This window comes from Grampus griseus (assembly GCF_964374135.1).
Source record: "Grampus griseus genome assembly, chromosome: 20".
Lineage (NCBI taxonomy): Eukaryota > Metazoa > Chordata > Mammalia > Artiodactyla > Delphinidae > Grampus > Grampus griseus.
The window spans coordinates 11,789,376-11,810,964 of NC_139014.1; the positions used below are offsets into that span (position 1 = coordinate 11,789,376).

At 51.4% G+C, this 21,589-nt stretch overlaps 3 protein-coding genes and 1 long non-coding RNA gene across 5 annotated transcripts in view; 2 read left to right on the plus strand and 2 right to left on the minus strand.

Moving 5' to 3' along the window:
• NPLOC4 (NPL4 homolog, ubiquitin recognition factor) overlaps positions 1–8,960 on the minus strand; it is a 56,039-nt gene extending 47,079 nt beyond the window's left edge. For both annotated transcript variants that reach the window (XM_082680035.1, XM_082680034.1), the window contains exons 1-2: positions 8,841–8,960; positions 5,575–5,655 (exon numbers count right to left, since the gene is read on the minus strand). In XM_082680035.1, the coding sequence (XP_082536161.1) occupies positions 5,575–5,655; positions 8,841–8,855 (96 nt within the window). In that variant the 5' untranslated portion in view covers positions 8,856–8,960. The remainder of the gene's footprint in view (positions 1–5,574; positions 5,656–8,840) is intronic.
• A 233-nt stretch (positions 8,961–9,193) lies between these two features.
• Positions 9,194–11,273, plus strand: LOC309838132. The gene is made up of 3 exons (XR_014298325.1): positions 9,194–9,342; positions 9,784–9,883; positions 10,741–11,273. It is a non-coding gene; the product is annotated as an uncharacterized lncRNA (long non-coding RNA).
• A 3,380-nt stretch (positions 11,274–14,653) lies between these two features.
• TSPAN10 (tetraspanin 10) lies at positions 14,654–18,383 on the plus strand (the record flags this gene model as incomplete). The annotated part of the gene is made up of 3 exons (XM_082679270.1): positions 14,654–14,692; positions 15,967–16,559; positions 17,921–18,383. The coding sequence occupies exons 1-3, from the start codon at positions 14,657–14,659 to the stop codon at positions 18,381–18,383; spliced, it is 1,092 nt and encodes a 363-aa protein (XP_082535396.1). The 5' UTR covers positions 14,654–14,656.
• Positions 18,384–20,083: 1,700 nt separating this feature from the next.
• On the minus strand, positions 20,084–21,331 carry PDE6G (phosphodiesterase 6G; the record flags this gene model as incomplete). The annotated part of the gene is made up of 3 exons (XM_082679354.1): positions 20,084–20,160; positions 20,645–20,685; positions 21,186–21,331. The coding sequence occupies 3 exons, from the start codon at positions 21,329–21,331 to the stop codon at positions 20,084–20,086; spliced, it is 264 nt and encodes an 87-aa protein (XP_082535480.1).
• Between the last annotated feature and the right edge of the window lie 258 nt (positions 21,332–21,589).

Below are 21,589 nucleotides of genomic sequence, written 5' to 3' on the forward strand. Positions count from 1 at the left end.
AATTGTGGCACTTTATTCTGCAAAACCATTCTGTTTTTCTGTAGACAAAGCACTGCAATTATTGCCAAGAATGAGAAAGAACTCTTGTACCAGGAATGTCGGCTGTGTGAGTTAGCACAGCACTCCTGGGATGTAAGGCAATCTCCAGAGTGGAGCACGGTGCTATGTGGGCAGCCCTATGGGCAGAGGGAACTTCCCTGTGACCACATAACTGAGCTCTGTGCTTTATACCAGGACTGAGGTTCAGCTGCATTTTCAAATACGATAACCAACAACATTACTTCCCATATGTTGAAGCCCACTTTCAGGAGATGAAGAAATACATGTATTAGGTTTTATATGATGCTCCTGTGAAAATAACCGCTTCTATGAACTCTGTGAATTCTCTATCTAAAGATACAAAAATCTAACATAAGGTACCAGGCATTAAAAAAAAAATCTTAGCAGAGTCTTATAAAAGCACAATAAGGCTTCCCTGGTGGCACAGTGGTTGGGAGTCTGCCTGCCGATGCAGGGGACGCGGGTTCATGCCCCGGTCCAGGAGGGTCCTGCGTGCCGCGGGGCGCCTGGGTCCGTGGGCCGTGGCCACTGGGCCTGCGCATCCGGAGCCTGTGCTCTGCGACGGGAGGGGCCGCGGCAGTGGGAGGCCCGCGTACCACAAAAAAAAAAAAAAAAAAAAAAAAGGCACGATTAAAATCTTAAAAATTTTATTTCACACCTGAGGTAATAAAACCAGAAACATGGTACGAAATAAAATTAATACAAATGTTTATAACTGAAGGTAACAGAAAAGAATACATGGCATGATTCCAGTTATCTCAAGTTCAAAATAGGCAAAACTAAAATTTAGGGTTTAGGAATGCATACTGTGTGGTAAAACACAGAAAAGTGGGGGAGCAACCCCCATCAAGTCAGGAGAGGGGTGACAGGGTGAGGGAGTAGGAAGGCTGACCTATGGTTGCTGGAGACTGGCACTGGATATTTGCTTCATCATCAATCATTTTGGCTGTTCATATTTTTCAAGCATTTCTTAGCAAGTATTTTATTTCACAGTTAAAAGAAAAAGTTTAAGTATTATAAGGGAAAACGTCACTTGCTGCTGAGAGGCCAGTTAAGATAGGACTGAGGGGAATTCCCTGGTGGTCCAGCACTTTCACTGCCGAGGACACAGGTTCAATCCCTGGTTGGGGAACTAAGATCCCACAAGCCACACAGCGTGGCCAAAAGAAAAAGAAAAAAAAGATAAAGGTAGGATCTGGGGTGACTCAATAAGGGCCACTTCAGGGGAGTGACAGCAGCAGAAGCAAACTCCTGGGTCGTGGAGGTGAAGGAAGACACCGGCAAGCAAGATAGCCAGAAGAACTTGTCCTGGAGGGGTTTATGGTCTGGTGATTCACAGAGAAGGAATTCTTTTTTTTTTTTAATGATTGTTCCTATTCTTTTAAATTAATTTATTAATTAATTTATTTTTGGCTGTGTTGGGTCTTCGTTTCTGTGCGAGGGCTTTCTCTAGTTGTGGCAAGCGGGGGCCACTCTTCATTGCGGTGCACAGGCCTTTCACTGTTGCGGCCTCTTCTTGTTGTGGGGCACAGGCTCCAGATGCGCAGGCTCAGTAGTTGTGGCTCACGGGCCTAGCTGCTCAGTGGCATGTGGGATCTTCCCAGACCAGGGCTCAAACCCGTGACCCCTGCATTGGCAGGCAGATTCTCAACCACTGCACCACCAGGGAAGCCCGAGAAGGAATTCTTGAGTGAGAAGCATTAGATGGTCTCAAAGGAACCAGTAACTCAAGATCCTGAGAGATTTTCAATGCAAGCCATCTCATCACACTCGCAAAACCAATTTCCTTAGAGGGCATAATGCCACATATTAAATCAGGGTAAGGCTGTCAAGTATAGGGACAGCAAGTTGGAGCCAACAATGTTCACAGTGGTCAATATACACTTTTCAGGCAAGTCTGTGAGGGGACAGGAAGGCCATTTCAAAGCCCACTTATAGGGCACAAATGCACAAATTATTAATTATTAAAAATCAAGGGACTTCCCAGCAGTCCAGTGGTTAGGACTTTGCCTTCAATGCAGGGGGTGCGGGTTCAATCCCTGGTCGGGGGGCTAATATCCTGCATGTCTCTCAGCCAAAAAAACAAAACATAACACAGAAGCAGTATTGTAACAAATTCAATAAAGACTTTAAGAAAATGGTCCACATCAAAAAAATCTTAAAAAAAAAATCAGTATGAGTCCACTTATGTGAGATACCTGGAGTCAGATTCATAGAGATAGAAAGTAGAATGATTACCAAGGGCTGGGGGAGGGGGAGAGGGAGTTAGTGTTTAATGGGGACAGAGTTTCAGTTTGGGGAGATGGAAAAGTTCTGGAGATGGACGGTGGTGATGGCTGCACAGCACTGTGAATGTACTTAATGCTACTGAACCGTACACTTAAACATGGTTTACACGGCAAATTTTATGTTATTTTTCTTACCACAGAAAAAAAAGAGACGTAAAACTACATTTATTGACATAGAACTATGTCCATAACCTATTGTCAAGTGAAAAAAAGCAGGACACAAATGATCACAAGGTGAGATTTGAACTTCACTAGAACGGGTGCATCTTACAGCAAGAGGCTTACAACTCTTGCCTGCACGGCAGCAGGGCTGACATACGTACGGGTCACTGCCTGGGCTCATGCAAACCTGTCACCCAGTTAGCTAAACAACTGTCACCCCTCAACATTTCTATCAAACAATCCATTTAATGATCAATCAAGGAAGGAACAGGGATCTCAGTTTTTGAGCCCTGCTCGTAAGCACTCTAGCACCAGCACCTGCAGAACAGCTGTCGGCAGCTGGCAAACTGACCCTCCCGAGAGGGCAGACAGTGACCCCATCAGTAAGCATGACGCTGACAGCTGAGTCAAAAAAAAGGTTCAGGAGGGCTGGACTCTGAATATGATTTCATAGGGAGAGCCTACCCAATTAATTTCAATTGGATTTTCCTCATTACAAATACATAATACATGATTAAAATACATTATTTTGCAAATCAGTCTAAAAAAGCACTTTACATATAAAATAAAATGCTACAAGTAGGTGTGACAGCGTTTTTTTCTTTCTTACTGATACATAAATGTTTCTCCTTGGGCTTCCCTGGTGGTGCAGTGGTTTAGAATCCGCCTGCCAATGCAGGTGACACGGGTTCGAGCCCTGGTCCAGGAAGATCCCACATGCCACGGAGCAACTAAGCCGGTGCACCACAGCTACTGAGCCTGCGCTCTAGAGCCCACGAGCCACAACTACTGAAGCCCACGCACCTAGAGCCCGTGCTCCGCAACAAGAGAAGCCACAGCAATGAGAAGACCATGCACCGCAACGAAGAGTAGCCCCTGATCGCCGCAACTAGAGAAAGCCTGCACGCAGCAACGAAGACCCAACAAAGCCAAAACTAAATAAATTAATTTTAAATTAATTAATTTTTTAAAAACTAAATAAGTAAATGTTTCTCCTTAAACTCAGTCAGATTTGATGAAAATACAGCAGTAGTATAGTATGATCCCATTTTGGTGAAAGTATGTGTACATGCACATGCAGAGAGGTGTGTGTGTGTGTCTGTGTGTCTGCACATGTGTACACATAAAGACGTTACATTAACAGTTATTTCTGGCTAATAAAATCTTGAGTTATTCTTACGTCTTTATACTTTCCTGTATTGTTTTTGAGCCTTTTATAATTAATCCATATTATCTGTATAATCAGAGAAAACGATTTTCACTTGAGGGGAAACATTACTTCAGAGTAATAAATGTTTGTTTTTGAGTATTCCCAAGAAAATTTCTCCTAAACAATGACTACCGTGTTGATGATGGCTTCAGCGATTAATCAGTCAACACTAAACTGTACCTCCCTGACTCCATCCACATCCAATGACAGTTATTGTGTCTATATTCCCTATGCAAGACAACAATTAACTACCAGAGGAAACACCAGGATTTTAGGAATACTTCTGAGGCAAATAAAAGTCAGAACTACAATCCTGACTTTTTAGGTTTCTCTGAAATCATCTGAATTTAACCTGTCCAACAACTCTACATTTGATGCCAAGCACAAAAGTCTCAAGTTAAAAACAAAATGAAATGATATCTCTACATGACTCCTAGATTTTTTTTTTTTAAGGTTTTTTTTTGGGGCACACTGCACAGCATGCGGGATCTTAGTTCCCCAACAAGGGATCAAACCTGTAACCTGTGCCCCCTGCAGGGGAAGCGTGGAGCCTTAATCACTGGACCACCAGGGAAGTCCCCTGGTTACTACAGATTTAAGTTTAAGAAATTTCCGTATCACAAAGACTCAGAAAAGTAAAGAACAACTGTATGCAGTCCTCTTACATCTCATGTTTATCCCCACAACTGTCCAAGCAATAGCTACATAATACTTAATCTTTGTCTCAGACAATCTCTCAAGAACTCGAGCATTTAATGTATCCCAGCACCATCTCCAGGAGCAAGCTGACAATGGTCAGCTGTTACTAAAAAAGCAAAGAGTAAGATATTAAAAAGTCCACAAAGACATAGAGATTCTCTTCTCTGCTGTCTATTGCACCTGATTTTTTCCTTTTATTCTTGTAAATACGGTCACTTAAGCAGCACTGTTGGAATCAGGATAGCAACTACCTTTCAGAAGCCAAACTTCCCAGGTAAGTGCTGTGGCTTCCCTAACAGAACACAGTGTGATCCTCAGCAAATCTCTTTATTCCCTGGACTTCAGTTTCCACCTTTGTGAAAATAAAAAGATCAGACTACATGACACCTAAGATTCCCTCTGGCTCTAACAGTCTGTGACCTGACAATTTTTTTTGCTTATGAACAGTGAAAAATGATATTTTTTATCATTACAAAGGTAACAGCTGCCTGCAACAAATTCAAATAGTAAAGAATGTATAAAGTAGAGGCTGGCAAACTTTTTCTGTAAAGGGCCATATAGTCTGTCACAACTACTCAGCTCTGCTGCTGGAGCTCAAAAGCAGCCAGACAGTGCATAAACCAATGAGTGTGGCTGTGTTCCAATGAAAACAGGCAGCCAGCCACAAGCCATGCTTTGCCAACCTCTGGTATGAAGTATAAAGCAAAAGCCACTCTCCTTACTTTGGCCTCCCCTCCTGGGGTTGCCCCTTTTAGGTCTGGCTTGTGCTCTTTCAAACCATATTCTCACACAACAATTTGTGTATGTGGCTTTAATTTTTTAAGAACAAAATGGGATCATTCTATACATGTTAGCAATTCCCCTTTGATGGACAATTCAAGTTTCTCATTCTCTGATTTTTCACTCATAAATATTCCTCTTGCGAAATCCTTTTACACTGACCTTTGGGCCCTTGGTCCTGCAATGGTTAGCAGTGGTCAGCTGTGACACTTCTGATCCTGTAACAGTCCCACCAATCATGACAGAGAAAAGCAATACAAGAGACTGAACTTGGGAGGGGGTGGACTCAGGAAATGAGGAAAAGAGAAAAGGTACACAACAGGAAGGGAATAACAGTAGAGGATGAAGGAAGGTCAATACCCAAGCCACAAGTACCTTTTTCAAAAATGTTGCAGCTGTTTCTCTCTTTGTTGCTGTGATCCGCTTCACCCCATCTGGGGACTGAACACGAATTATCTGTGGTAAATGAAACAAGTTGGTTACTGCACAGACTAGGAAGGTCCTGACCTATTACTGAAACTAACCTCTGCAGTCTTTCAGCATCTGGGTCACCGAAACTTAGAGCCAAACCTCACCCTTCCCCTTGCCAACACCCAACCCAATGTTTCTAGAAAATGAAGCAGAGGTCTGAGAGACATCAGCTCATGAGAGGACATCCTAAGAGGACTGCCCTAATTCTCAACTCTCACCGTTTCACTAAGAAAAATACGACTTCAATTTTTAACCATTATTTATAAAGAATATATCTGAAACACTAACGTTTTTCTCTTCCGATTTACAAAAAAAATTTTTTTTAAATCAGCAGGAAAAAACCCACCATGAATCATGAACAACTGAGTTCTTTAAAAAATATCTCACTTTGTTCCAGGATCCATACGCAGACTAGACTAACTTAAAAGGATAACAGGAAAAAAAAAAAAAAAAGGATCACAGGGAATTCCCTGGTGGTCCAGTGGTTAGGACTCCACAGTGAAAGCTGAGGGCACACAGGGTAGATACCTGGTCAGGGAACAAAGATCCCGCAGCCAAAACAAACAAACAAAAAAAAACAATTAAAAACATAAAAAGGATCACAGGAAATCCTCTAATTTGTTATTTACTTTCAATAAAAAAGAATAAAAGAAAAGAAAAAAGGTGTTTAATACCACGGTAAAACTTGGCAGGGTTTTAAAAAAATATATTTTCATGGCAAGCCTGAAATGGTTGCTAGGCCTGGAAGACAACTGGACGGAGCATCACTTTCTAGACTTGATTTTCATGCTGATCGAAGCCCAGTGAAAATGTGCTATTATGCCCTGGCCAACCATCCAAGGTCCTGCCTCAGTGGGTAGCATAAACCGGCATGCCCTGCCGCCAGCAAGACAGAGGATGTTCCAACCACCTGAGGCATGGGAGGAACAGAATATGCCAGAAAGTACTCATGTTATAGTTACATGAATACTCATGTTATAGTTACTCCCCTCAGCAACTACTGCACAGTACACTGTATTCAAAACAACACTATACAGACAAGAAATGTCACAAGCAGTTGTTTTTAAAAAGACTTTCACTGATACAGGACAAAATGCCACAATGGCTTTCGATCTGTCCACCTTTATCAAACAAGAATCATCTAGATTTTGCTGAAATAGCTTGCCTATGTCTTTCTCATTTTCTAATAACTTTTGCTTAACTGAAAAGCCTTTGTCCCCATATTGTTCTCAGTTTTTAAGATTTTGTGTTGAACAAGCCTTATGAAATTCCAATTGTTAAGAGCATAAAATATTTTCTTTTTGCTTCTTAACAACATCTGTTTAACTTTCTCACTCATCTATGTGCACTCAAGTTATTTTGACTTTTGATTTCTAGTACGCTTTACTCTGGATTCAACATCTAGAAAAATGTCTTCTTAATACACAGCCTGGGCATTATGTAAACTCCCATTTATTTGTTTCTGAAATCTGTCTCCAACACTGAGGCAGGTTAAGAAGTAAAGAACTCTGCTTCTCTTTGAGGGACTCTATGACTGTTGCTTTGACTGTTCACTTAGGACCAAGAGCATGACACTCCACACCTCGAGAAGCTAAAGGTCAGGATAACACATTTCTGGAGAGCTCTAAAGCTTAAGAACTTATTCTACTTGTTCATTTACAACAGGGCACGGCAGTCCAGGTTTCCAAGCTAAGCTCAGTATTTAACTCCAAGAGACAAAGATAATTCATACTGAGGGAAGGTATGACTTGGCCTTTGACACATGGTATAAAGTAAAATACACAAGAGACAGACCAGGCAACATGGACACATAGCTTCTTGGTAACTAAGTTTCCCTATTTATAAGAAAATGAGCCCAGAATATTTCTTGTGGGAGTCAAAGAATTGGTGAGATAAAAATTAGTTATCCCATAGAAAATTTTAGAAGACCTCTTTCTAAATAAATAAAAACTTTTGAAATAAATTTCAAAAGAATCATGTTTTAATTCCTGACAATCTGAGAAATTCGACAAGAGATCCATGCTATCAATGAGACCCTAGCCTTATATACGCTAGTAGAAAAGTGGCCTTCTCTGAAACAACTCACGTGTCCATGGTTACTTCAATTTGGTTAAAAATATTACAGTAAAGAGAAAGTCTGGAAGCAGATTTGAGTGCTAATTCTTAACCTATTTCTAGAGTGAGTCACCAAAGACTAGTAAATCTTATTTTAAAAGGAATCAGTTGCTCGTTTCTCTTGGGGCATTCATGCCCACTGCTCATCTCCAGGCTGGGAAACACGGAGCAGACGCCAGGGCCCCTGAATGGAGAGCTGCATTTAGGAGGAGTCACCGGATGAAAGCCTGAAAGTCCAGAGCTGGAGGTTCTTGCAGCCCAGAGCATCCAGAGAGGAGGATGAATGCCATTCCCGACACCTGGCAAAACTGCAGAGGCTCTCCCATGGCCAAATTCTGAACATGACTTGCCACCCCATACTGCTTCTGCTTCCTCCAGGAAATCCCAGGTGGTCCTTAACGTTAACCAAAAATTTTTCTGTCCAGCTGGTCTGTTGGCTTTTTTCCGGCTACACTGACTTCTGAGAGGAAACTTTCCACAAGTTAAGGGATGGCCAGTTTTTTCTGATTTGCACTTTTTTTTTTTTTAACTTTAAGCAGGGAAAGGGAGTGTGTCAATCCCTGACTTAGGGTACAAAATGAGATCAACCTTTATAACATCCCTTTACAGACAGGTAGCTGTTAAGGTCTCCTTGCCATCCACCAGGCCACCGTTTCCCTTCTTAGCAGCTTCCTCTCGTGGGATGGGGTCCCCGTTTACAGAAAGTGCTCTCCTTTTAAGGAACCCATGACAAGGCACTCACTGGGGCGACGAAAGGAGGCAAGACAGACGGACAGGAGGCGAGGAAGGATCGTAGCCCCGGCCCCGAGGAACTGCAGCCCCTCCAAGCGCGACCCCCGCGACCAGGAATGGAAAGGCCGGCACAACCCACACCCCGCGGACGGCCCGGCCTCCCCCGTCGGCCGGGGACGGGAGGAGCTGAAGAGAGGAGGTCGGGAGCCCGGCCACCCGGCCGGCCCATGAAGAGGAGGGCGGGCCGCTGGGCCTCTCCGCAGGCCGCGCCGGCAAATCTGCTGCCTCATCCCGGCACCCTCCCGCCCGGCCGCCCCACTCACGATGCTCTCGGCCATGGTGGCCGCTCCCGTATCCGGACTTGAGCCCCGGGCCGCCGCTGCCTGCCGCCCCGCGGGCCTTGCAGCCCCGACCCCCGCCTCAGCCCCAGCCCCGGCCTCCGGCCGCCGCCGCCACCGCCGCTCCAGCTTCACCGCCCGGCCGCCACCGCCGCGACGTCCGGTGCCTCGCCCGACGCGCTCCCCCGGCCACGCGACCGCGCAACCGGGTTCCGGCCGCGCGACCAGGTTCCGGCCGCGCGATCAGGTTCCGGCCGCTCAACCAGGTTCCGGCCCCACCAACGGTCCGCGCCTGCGCAGGGCGGCCCCGCACCGGGCTCCCCGCGGCGGGCCGCCCCCGGCTGGCCACGCAGTGGAGAGACGCTGCAGAGAAGCTGGGAGGGAAGCACTAACGCGTGTCTCGCCCAGGAGAGCGGTCGGTGGGCTCGAATTGGACATTCCCAGCGCCTCGCTGGTCCCATGGAAATGGAGAAATAGCTTCGGGAAGGTGACATCATACCTTCATAATATGTATTTTTTAAGAAGGCATTTTCCCTGAATCTAACATAAGAGAAACGAATGAATTTCGACCACATTTTAGATAAATGCTTCTTTGCCACGGAGATACAATATCCTAAAATTGCCCCCAGGGCCAGCTTCACGGGCACCCACGTGTGTGGCTCCGAATGGCCTCACACTTGATTAAATGCTCTGCCGTCACCGTCTTGCAACCTTTAATAGTTTTCAGCAAGGAGCTCCACATTTTTATTTTGCACTGGGCCCTGCACATTTGGTAGCTGACCTTGCCTATGATTATGAAAAAAAAGTTACGAAAACCTCTAAGAGGCTAAACTATGTTTTTTAATCCCATGATTCAATTTCAGATTGTGTTTGTCTCCTGTGTTGAAAACAGTTAGGAGGTTGTTACTCTCATTTCCTCTCCCCGCAGGAAGTCTGAGATCAGGGGGACAGCCGGTTTGGTTTCTTCTGAGGCCTCTCTCCTTGGCTTGCAGACAGCTGCCTTCCTCCTGTGTCTTCCCTCTGCACAGGTGCATCCCTGATGTCTCTCTGAGTCCCATTTTCCTTTTCTTATAAGGTCATTGGAGGATGGCCCATCCTAATGACCTGATTTTAAGTTAATTACCTCTTTAAAGGCCCTACCTCTAAGTCTCATTCTGAGGTGCTGGGGTTGGGACTTCAATATATAAATTTGGGGGGACACAGTTCGGCCCATAACAGTAGTGGTAACTATGATTTCATCCGAAGGCTACTCTATATCAGAACAAGGCTGAGATGGGGCCTGAGAGGTGATGACCATCTCCCAGAGAGCCTGGCTTTGGAGCCTGATTGCGGTAACTGATGAGGCTGGGTGTGTCCCCTTTGAGGAAGGGACGAGACACAGTTTGGCTGCACAAGGCCTGACCTCCAGCTCCCGTCCTTGCCCTGACCTTCCGCCTGCAGCACAGCAGCCTGAGTGGTCCTTTTAAAGCATGAGTCAGGTCGGAATGCACATTACTCAACACCTGTCATCTCCCCATCTCACTTGGAGCAAAATTCGAACAGCCATTCTTCTTCAAACTTTCCAGGCTTGCTCCCACTTAAGGTACTTTACAGGCCTGAAGCGCTCTTCCTGCACACGTCAGCCTAGTGTTGAAACAGAACAGGACCCTATGGTCTATGCCCCCCATGTCTTCCGCCTGCCTTTTGTCTGTGGAAAAACTTTAGCCAAAGAATAAGTTTAATCAGAGAAATGAGAAAATACAGAAACAAAGGAAAATAGTCAAAGGGGACAAAACAATAATAGTTTATCAGTAAGCAAGGTCAAGGACCTTTAGTTCCACCTCAAGGGCTATAGATAGTATTCTGAGCCGTGCCCTGTGAGCTGTTTTTTTTTTTTTTTTTGCAGTACACGGTCTCTCACTGTTGTGGCCTCTCCCATTGCGGAGCACAGGCTCCAGACGCGCAGGCTTCAGTGGCCATGGCTCACGGGCCTAGCCGCTCCGTGGCACGTGGGATCTTCCCGGACTGGGGCACGAACCCGTGTCCCCTGCATCGGCAGGCGGACTCTCAACCACTGCGCCACCAGGAAAGCCCATGTGAGCTGTTTTATAGGTACTGAAACCCCCACCAGGTAGAAGTTAACTACATGATGACCAGACTGTAGCCATGACAGAAGCTGCCACAATTCTGAGAATTGGCCTCATGGAAATGGGAACAAACTGACCCTGCAACTGAAGATTAACTGTACTTAGAACAATCAAGACGATGCTGGTCAGACCACCAAGGACCAATTTCAAGATGACCATCAGAGCTGACTGTGCTGTCTCTGCATGTAGCCCCCTCCCTCCGTCTATAAAAGCTCTTGCCCACTGCTTGTCAGTGGAGGGGAGTCGGCCTTTGGACAGGAGTCTGCCCTTCCCCTTCCCCGGACCCCGCCATTGCCAGCCTCAGAAATAAAGCAAACTTTCCTTTCCACCAGCCTTGCCTCTTTATTGGCTTTTGAGCAGCGAGCAGCTGGGCCCCACATTCAGTTACAGTGTGTGCCAAGTGCAGTGCCCTCAGACTGAAGTTGCTGGCAGCCCTGGCTGAGCTCCCCTTCGGGGACTGTGCTCACTCCAGATCACGGTCCCTTCCCCAGGCAGCTCATGCCCAATAACAGTGGATGGCTATCAAGGCGCATACCCATGTCTCAATCTGGGATGACTCTGCAGGCCATCCGAGCTGCGGGGATCACCAAGGACTCTGTTGAGATTGCCTGACAGCTCGCCTTCTCCCTCCACCAGCACAATGCTGTTTCCTTCCCGGGTCTGGATCCTGAGACACTCCCCAGTGACCAGGGTTGGCCTCGCAGGGACCCTGACCTGAGAAAATCCACGAGGTTCGTTCTCTCTTTTCTTTTTTTTTTCTTCTTGGCCACGCCATTCGGCGTGTGGGATCGTAGTTCCTTGACTGCGGATTGAACCCGCGCCGCTTGCACTGGAAGTGTGGAGTCTTAACCACTGGGCCACCAGGGAAGTCCCTCGTTCCCTCTTTTCCTTCGGCTTCTTCTCAGCCCTCTTCTTTTATTTTTGTAAAACGATATGAAATTCACAGAACATACAGTTAACCATTTTAAAGGGAAAAACTCAGTATCATGTAGTACATTCCCAGTGTTGTACAACCACCTCCTCTATCTAGTCCTAAAGTATTTTCGTCACTCCCGGAAGGAAGCCCTACACTCCTTCAGCATTAGCTGCCATTTCCCCCTCCCCCAGCCACTGGCAACCACTAATCTACCTTCTGTCTCTATGGCTTTACCTATTCTGAACATTTTATATAAGTGGAATCGTACTGTATGTGGACTTTCTGTGTCTGGCTTCTTTCACTGAGCACCATGTTTTCAAGGTTCATCCATGTTGTAGCCTGTGTTAGAACTTCTTTCCATTTTATGGCTGAATAATCCACGGTATGGATGGAGCACGTTTTGTTCATCCATTCTTCATTGATGGACACCCGGGTTGTTTCCACCTTTTGGCTGCTGTGAACGTGTATATCCATGTATTCGTGTGAGTCCCTGTTTTCAATCCTTTTGGGTGTATACCTAGGAACCCAACATTTTCCTACAGTGAGGCCTCTCTGATCACCTGATATAAGACAACACCCTCCACCAGCCATTTCCTTTCCTTGCTTCCTAACACTCATGGCCTTATAAAATAGCATATATTTACTGGTTTCTTTGCTTACTCTGTGACTTCCCCTGTACTCAAATGTAAGCACCTTATGACGGGGGATTGTCAGGTTTCCTCACTGTTGTAGGGCTCAGAACAGTCCCTGACAGAGAATAAACCCAGTGTCAGTCATCTGTGCTCACAATAATGCTGTGTTAACGAACTCTCCTCATTCAGTGGCTTAAAACTCAGCTGGCCCTCTGCCGGAGTGTAGGCTGGGCTCCGTGGGGTAGTTGTTCTGGGAGAAGCTAGTGGGGGACCCAAAGCAAGAACACAGACAAATGAAGCGAATAAAAATGAAAAGTGTTCCCTCGGCCGTACTACTCTGGAACTGAACACCAGGAGGAGATTTCAGGGGATGGCATAGGTCAGGGCACACAAGTGCCAGGCGTTTCAGGCCCAGCAAGCAGCCCATGTGGCTGGACTGTAAAATGGTGACTAAATGGAGGAAAAGAGGCTGGGCTTAAACATCAAACGGAAGAAGCTGAGAAAGGGAGTGGGGAGGATGGTGGAGACGGGATGTGGCACGCACATACCCCGGAGGCCACCCTTTTTCCTGCCACGCACACGTGTTTGCAGAGGGGCCCCTGGCAGCCTCTGCCCCCACCACGGCCTCCGGCCACAGAAGCCAACAGCAGCGTCGACGCACGTCATAGCCTCATGCACTCCACAAGCAGGACCCAGGAGGTGTGGGAGTGCGTGCCCAAGGTCTTCCAGAGTTGTTGGCTGGTAGGGGTCTGCTCTGAGCCAGTCTTTCCACCGCATCCAAGCCAGGGTGAAAGGGCCGACAATGCAGGGTCAGAGAGCCTGGAGCACATCTCTGCCTGCAGAGGTGGCAGCTGCATGGCTGGGGTCCCTCCAAGCACTAGGGCACAATAGTAACCGTGACAAAGTCCTACTCCTGAGAAGCTCAGAGGGTGGGGGATCCCAGCCACCTCAAAACCAGGAAGGATGTGATCTAGCCAGTGATTAAAAAATAAATAAATAAACAAAGGGGGACTTCCCTGGTGGTCCAGTGGTAAAGAATCCGCCTTACAATGCAGGGGACGCGGGTTCGATCCCTGGTCGGCGAACTAAGATCCCACATGCTGTGGGGCAACTAAGCCCACGCCACAGCTACTGAGCTCGTGCACCTCAGTTAGAGAGCCTGCGTGCCGCCAACTACAGAGCCCACACGCCCTGGAGCCTGCGGGCCACAGCTAAGACCCGATGCAGCCAAAAATAAATAAAATAAATAATAAATAAATTCTTAAAAAAAATAAAGGCACTTCAAATATACACTTATAGGGACTTCCCTGGTGGCGCAGTAGTTAAGAATCCACCTGCCAATGCAGGGAACACAAGTTCGATCCCTGGTCCAGGAAGATCCCACATGCTGCAGATCAACTAAGCCTGTGCGCCACAACTACTGAGCCTGTGCTCTAGAACCCGTGAGCCACAACTGCTGAAGCCTGCACGCCTACAGCCCATACTCCACAACAAGAGAAGCCACTGAAATGACAAGCCCACGCACCACAACGAGCAGTAGCCCCTGCTCGCCGCAACTAGAGAAAGCCTGTGCGCAACAACGAAGACCCAATGCAGCCAAAAATAAAATTAAAATAAATAAAAATTAAAAATATATATACACATATATATATACATACACATATATGTATGTGTATATGTATGTATATGCATATATATACATAAAACTTCTTTCTTGCAGTGAATAAATCGGAATAAACTGGGATTTAGCTGTGGGCAGGTCTCCCGGGCTGTTACTGGGAGCCAGGGTCTGATCTTCGGGCTGAGCTGAGGGGCACCACTGGACCAGCCAGGCTGAGGCCCACACTGGGGCCCTGTGGTGATGCCCATGAGGTCTGCCCCCTGACAGGCCCACCCACGTCATGCCTGCACAGAGCGAGGCCAAGAATCTGGGCTCAAGAAGGATCCTTTGCATCTCAACAAGCAGAGGCTGTCTTAAGCCCTAAACTATGACTCCTCACATGATCCGATCGTGACTGCAAAGTCCCGGTGGGGCTCACAGCTCACAGAGCAGCCGGGGGCACAGGCAGCACCAGCCCTGGTGTCCCAGCCAGAGAGGCCAGCGGGGACCAGCTTTCCTGGTGGAGGATGGAGGAGGGGGAAAGGAGCCCGCTGCTGTCCCAGGTAAGCAGTGCCTGGAGGCCTGCTGGGGTTGGAGATGTCCCCGGCTGGCTTCTCCCCACCCTGGCCCCCCAGAGCCATGTTGTGTGCTGGGGCTAGCCAGCAGGTGGGTGCTCAGGAGGGGCTGCTAAGATTGGGGTGGGCCTTTATTAATCAGGTGCCTTAACCTCCCCCAGCGCCCTGTTCAGACTCTGAAAGGTGACCCGCCCTTGCTCTTGTGTTTGACACGGCATGGGGTGTGTCCACACCCCAAGGAAAGCGCACACCCAGGGGATGGTGCCCACCAGGGCCATCAGGCCACCCTCACATTTTCCCTGTCCCCCACCCACCTGCGACCTGCCCCGCCTTCTCACCTCCCTGTGCCCCCTCCTCGAGGCTGCCATCCGCTCAGCCTGGTATGGCCCCTGCACAGGAGATCTGGCAGGCCTCCCCGTGGATCTGGCGGGTCGGGGGGTGGGCTCTGGCTCAGGGTGCGGACGGGGCTGAAGGCCAATGCCGGCAGCCTGGCCTTTTGCTCTTACTGACTTGTTGAGTTCTGGTGGGTGCTGATCAATAACCCTCCTTTCCTGTGCTCTGATGCGGTCAGGCAGGTGGGGAGTGAAGGGCCAGCTTCTTCCTGGTAAACTGGGAGCCCTGCCCAGGCCTGGGGCCTTAGCTTCCTCATTCTTCCCCCACAACCAAACTCAAGGGCCTGCTGCCCCTCCCCCTGCAGAGAGGGGGCAGAAGCCCTCCCACACCTGCCTGCCAGTGGAGGGGCTGCAGAGGCAGGCATATCTGAAGTGGAGACTGTCCATCAAGGGGCCAAATAGAACTGGCTTTGCAGCTTCTCCCAACCTCATGATCAGTGAGCCAGTCCTCTGTTGGGGAGCCAAGAGGAGGGTGGGGGGAACCGAGAGAGGGGGTGGCCCCCCCAACCGTCAGCACCCTGTTAATTTTCTCTGTGGTAAGGCCAGGGCCCCCGAGCTTGACTGAGTGTCCTGCTGGAGGGCAAGGTGGGGTCCTCGGGAGGCCCTGCACCCCACAGAGCCCCGGTCTCCTGGCTTCTCCTCTCCCTGCCCCCAGAGCCCCTCACCATCCCCTCTGCTGCTCGGCCAAGCAGAACAAGCCTTAAGGCCCCCATGTCCCTGGCCTTCTAGGGTCTTTGTGCACCCCTTCCGCCTTCACCTTCCAGCTTCCTCCCCCCTGCAGGCTCTGACCCTGCTCCCAGCTGAGCGTCACAGGGTCTGAGTGAAGAGGGTTGCCCTGGTGAGACCTCCCTCTTCTTCCTCCCTCTGCAGGATGCTGGGGGTCAGGAACCACCCCTCGCCAGAAGCAGCCCCCTCACTTCAAGTCACCTAGGACCAGCACCCTGGGAGAACCAGGCCCGGAGGGCAGGCCTTGGGGGGGTCCTGGCCTGCTGCTTCCCCTGGGGAAGCAGCTTCCTCAAGTGCCTGATCTTCCTGTCCAACTTTGTCTTCTCTCTGCTCAGTCTGCTGGCCCTGGCCATCGGACTCTGGGGCCTGGCCGTCAAGGGGTCTCTGGGGAGTAGTTGGGGGGGCCCCCTGCCCGCAGACCCCATGCTGGGGCTTGTGCTGGGCGGGCTGGCGTTCAGTGCGGTGAGCCTGGCAGGCTGCCTGGGCGCCCTCTGCGAGAACGCCTTTCTGCTGCGCTGCTTCTCTGGGGGCATCCTTGCCTTTCTGGTGCTGGAGGCCGTGGCAGGGGCCCTGGTGGTGGCCTTGTGGGGCCAGTTACAGGATGACCTGGAGCACGTCCTACGCATGGCCATCACCCACTACCAAGACGACCCAGACCTGTGCTTCCTCATTGACCAAGTTCAGCTCGGGCTGCAGTGCTGCGGGGTGGCCTCCTACCAGGACTGGCAGCGGAACCTGTGAGTCCTAGAGCCTGAAAGGGCGGAGGGCAGCCGCATGGTGGCCGGCAGGGTCCCTGGGGCTGGAGAGGAGGCGGGCCACACACACGCTCACATGCACATACTCACCTATACACAAACTCACCTGTATAGGCTCCTCACCTGTACACATATGTGCACACACGCTCATGTGGGCACACTTGCGCATGTACACACTCAGGCCCAGCCAGGGCCACGTGGTCATGCAGGGATGTTAATAGAGAAGCTCAGCCAGTAGAGCTAGAAAGTCACTTTTGGGGGTTGTTTTTTTTTCTTTTTCAGTGAGGACATCGTACATCTCAATGTCAATTGAAAATAACTTTTAGTTTAATTCAGGACATCATTTTGGACTATGACTCCACAGTTCTCCCTCCACTGTGTGTGTGTGTGTGTGTGTGTGTGTGTGTATGTCTGTGTGTGTGTGTGTGTGTGTGTGTGCATGGGTGTGTTTAGAGCCATATGGAGACTCTTGAAAACCAGCCATTTGTACCCAACAGTCCCTGCGACATGCTGGGCCCTTCTTCCTGGGCACCTTAGAAGCACCCATCTGGATTGTTCTCATTTGGTGGCCGAGTGTGACTTTGTGTCGGTGGCAGCCCTTTCTGGTGTTGTGATGCCACCCAGCCTGCCGACCTCCAAGCCCCTGCCTTACTGAAGCCCATTCTTCAAGGAGATGAGACTGTGCCTGTGAGGGAGGGCGAAGGGTGAGCCTGCTGGTCACAGGGCCCTGGATGCCAGTCAAAGGCCAAGGGCACCTGAGGGCTGCCTGAAGTGAGTGACAAGAGCAACACTCTCTCGAGGCCCTGCGAGCTCCTCCCAAGCCTCCCATCCCTTGTTGCTGCCCAGTGTGGCCCCTCATGCCCCCACCACGACCCAGTGACCACTACAGAAGCCTCTACCAGTCCTCAACCCACCTTCTCCCACTCCAGCTCTGCTGCTCAGACCAACTCAGCAGCATCTGTGGAGTGAGGCCGTCTTACTTCCAGCCCCCATCAAACCCTTGCCTCCCTTCAACTGTCTTACGCAGTGTGTGCCTTCTAACCAAGCTTGTACAGAGGCCTATGTAGTGCTGCGATGAATTATAGAGAGCTGGGTATCGTGTGTGTGTCTGTGTGTGCACAAGTGTGTGTGCGTGTGCATGTGTGTGTGTACAGGCCTGCCAGTGTGCATGTGTGTGTGCATTCATGCCTGTGTGCTTGCATGCATACACATGTGCATGCCTGCGTGCCTATGTGTGTGTGGCCATGGAAGTTTGAAGGCGGGTAGGAGACATTCCACACAGCGCTGGGGTCCAAGACCAGGGGCCCCAGCCTCCAGACTGATGCTCCCATGTGCCCTTGCAGGTACTTTAACTGCAGCTCCCCTGGGGTCCAGGCCTGCAGCCTTCCTGCCTCCTGCTGTATCGACCCCTGGGAAGATGGAGCCTCAGTCAATGACCAGTGTGGCTTCGGGGCCCTGGGCCTGGATGAGGACGCGGCCCAGAGGGTGGTGCATCTGGAGGGCTGCAGCCCCCCACTCCTCCAGTGGCTGCGCAGCAACATCTGGGCTGCAGGTGGCTACGCCATCGTTGTCGTGGTGGTCCAGGGGGCAGAGCTCCTGCTGGCCATCCAGCTGGTGAGGACCCTGGCTGTCCACAAGAGGGCAGCAGAGAGTGAGGGCTTGTCCACAGGACCCCCAGACTCAGTGCCCTCCCCTCTGCCAAAATGGTCCGGGGCTGACTGGCAGGTGAGACGAAAGACCAGGGCACCCGGATGGGGTCTGGGGCTGCAGGCCTCCCCTCCCCTCCCAGGGAAGGTGTCAGAATAACCCGCCTTGGTGCTTGTGGACATGCACCTTGGGCCCCCAGGCCTCCTCCACCTGCTGGCCTCTGCCTCCCCAGGGTCCCCTTTCCCCCACACTGCCCATTTGCTTGCAAACGCTGCCATGGTCCGAGTGTAAGCTGACCCCAACGACTGCCTGGCCAGCGTCTGCCTCCCACAGAGGGTGCAGGCAAAGCCTGGCTGGCAGGGAGAGTGGGGGGCGAGCGAGACTGGATGAAATCCTGCCACTGAGCCCCAACTCAGACCCTCACCCCAACCCTCACTTCCGATCTCCACATCTGACCACTTTTGACTCTCACCACTGACCCCCCACTTCCAACACCTCCAAGCCCAGTCTATGAGTCCCCACGTCCTCACCATAGCCTGGCTCCTGCTCTCCTCTGGGGCCACCTCCCCCTTTCCTGTCCATTGTGGTGGTTGAGGATGAGGCCCAGGCCTCTCCCTCCAGAGTGCTTTTTTTTGGGGGGGGCGGTAAGTTTTATTGAGATGTATCACTCATACAGTAAATTGCACCAACCTTAAGTGGGCAGCCTGAGGGTTCTTACTTATCCACACACCTGTGGACCCACTACCAGGTCTAGATCCAGCCCGAGCAGGGTCCTTCATCTCCTCCTCGAGGTCACCCCTGTTGGAACTTTGTCGCCTTTGGTTAGCGTGGCTTTTTCTGGCCTTCACATAAATACGATCACAGGGGCCCCCTTCCTGAGAGTCACTCTCTGGTCACTGCTGTGTGAACAGACCCCCTGACGTCCGTGTGGATAGGCACTTGGGCAGCTTCCCGAAGATGACTGCCACTGGGGGCAGTTTCCCGCAGGTTTGTGTGTGGCAGCGTGCCCTGCTTCTCCTGGGTGTGGTGTCAGGAGCGGAATTGCAGGGTTACTGGTAGGCATCTGTCCAGCTTTAGTGGACAGTAAGGATGGGCTGGCTGGGCCCAATCTCCCTGCACCTGTTTCCTCACCTGTGGGGAGCAGATAGGTGAGCTCTGGCCCCCGGAGTACGTGGGGCTGCCTGCCTTGCCCCAATCCAGCCATCAAGAGCCTGGCTCAGTGCCCAATGTGCTTCCTTCCCTCAGCCTGGCCAGGCCCCTGCTATCTCTGCCACCAGTGCCCACATCCATCCACTCTTGCTGAAGAGACTCCACCCTTGGGCCCTGCCCCCACTGACAGCACATCCCAGACAAGTGGTGGGGGACACGCTAATTTTATTTGAAACAGGACATGGGCCATGTTGGAAAGGACAAGCATCCTGCTGGTGTGACAGGTCCAGAGGGGTCTTGCTCTTTCACTGACGCCCGCAGGACTCCTGCCACCCACTCCGCCAGTGCAAGGGCCTCAGCTGGGAAGGGCTAGTGGGGGAAGCTTGTCCTCACTCCCAGACAGGCAGGACAGGGGACACTCCTGGGAGGCCTGCCCTAGCTTTCCAGCCATGGGAGGAGAGGGTCTGTGGACCAGTGTCTCCAGAAGTTAAGCCAGGCCTGGCCGGCCGGAGAGGGTATCCTGCAGGGAGTTGGTGGGCTCCCGGCAACTAGCTTCCATGGGCCTGAGGTCGCCGCCTTGCGGGGATCTCCAGACACAATCTCTGGACACTCTGGAACCCTCCGGTGGGGGGGTGGCCCTGCTTACAGGAATCCTGAGCAGGGGTCAGAAAGGGCAGCGGCATGGAGGGGTCAAGGGCCGGGGTCCAGTGCTAGATGATGCCGTACTGGGCCAGCTCATGCAGCTCCAGGTGGTTGAAGGCCTCCCATGGGCAGATGACCGTGATGTCTGCAGGACAAGGGGGCCAGTGGGTCCAGGAGGGTCCCATGGCCCCAGGAGCCACCATCCCCTCCGGGCCCTGTTGTCCACACCCCAATGGTGAGAGTACAAGTCCAGGGTGTACAGCCCTCTTTTCAGGACATACCACCTTTGGGGTGTGTCGAATGGGCGCCCTGCCCAGGAAGAGAGTGGGTGCAGCAGGCCCAGGGAGGGGGCCAGAGGAAGGTGGGCCTTGCTGCTGGGGGGAGGGGACAGCAAGAGCTTTGGTCTTTTCCAGCCCCTCCAAGCACTCGGTGGACCCGCTGAGTAGGAACAACCCCACTCGGGTGGTGTCTGAAGCTTGAAGTTGGGAAAAAAAAATGAAGGACAGCTGGGGGTGGTGCCCTAAGTGAGCCTCTGCCTGAGGAAGCAGGGGCAGGGGTGATGGGGCCCCAGGCACACTGGGGGGTGGGCAAGTGGGGGGGACCTGGGTGGACGCTAGTGGCCGTCATACCTGTTCCCAGGCCTTCCATTCCGGGGATGTCGTCACCAAACCTACAAGAACAGAGCGGTCAGGGCCAGGAAGAGCGGAGAGGGGGTGTGCATACACTTGAGTGCAGGTTCCTGGGAACGCGGTGTGTCTGAGTGTGTCCTGGGTGTGTACACGTGGGGCTCTTTGGGTGCAGGGAGACATATCAGTTGGTGGGGCTGTGGCTGAGTGTCTGGGTGGCCGCGGGTGGGTGTGCTTTCCAGACAAGAACAGCTAGAGAGGGTGACAGGAGCCCCTGCCCCCCGAGTCCCCTCCACCCCCCGCCCCCCATGCCAGGGAATGGGGGACGCTGAGACAGGCCGGCTCAGGCCCTCAAGACCCGCACCACCTGCTTGAGAGGATGGGACCACCTTCCACCAGGAAACGGGGGCTGAGGCCCCACCCAGCCCCCCAACCTGAAGGCCCCTGCCACGGCCTCTAGCACCAGAAAGGCCCCATCTCCCTCCTGTGCAGCAGGTGGGCCCTCCACCCCCCTCAGGGCCAGCCCTCCCACAGCTCTGCTCACCCTTGGACGCCTTTCTTGGGGGGCTTGCTCTTGAACTGCCTGGTTTGCCGCTGCTTAAATTTGGGGGGCCCTTTCCTGGGAGTGACGGGCCCCCCAATCACCCTGGTGGCCGGCCGGATCTCGGCCTTCGGCGGCTCCAGGTTCATGGCCAGGCTGGCAGAGACCCCGCGGTGACCTTCGGCTTCTGGACTCCCTCACGCTGTGGGCCCTCCTGCTTCCGACCCACCTCTCAGGTCTCAACCCACCAGAGCAGAGGAAACCCTGAAACATGAGACCCACCGGTCCCCAGTATGACTCAAACAGCAGCCCCCTGTCCCAGGGAGCCCCAGGCAGGGGCTGAGAGTGCTGGGTGGCCCCCCGGTGTGCCCCTCCTCACTGCCTCCCCCTTCTCCTGCATTCCCCAT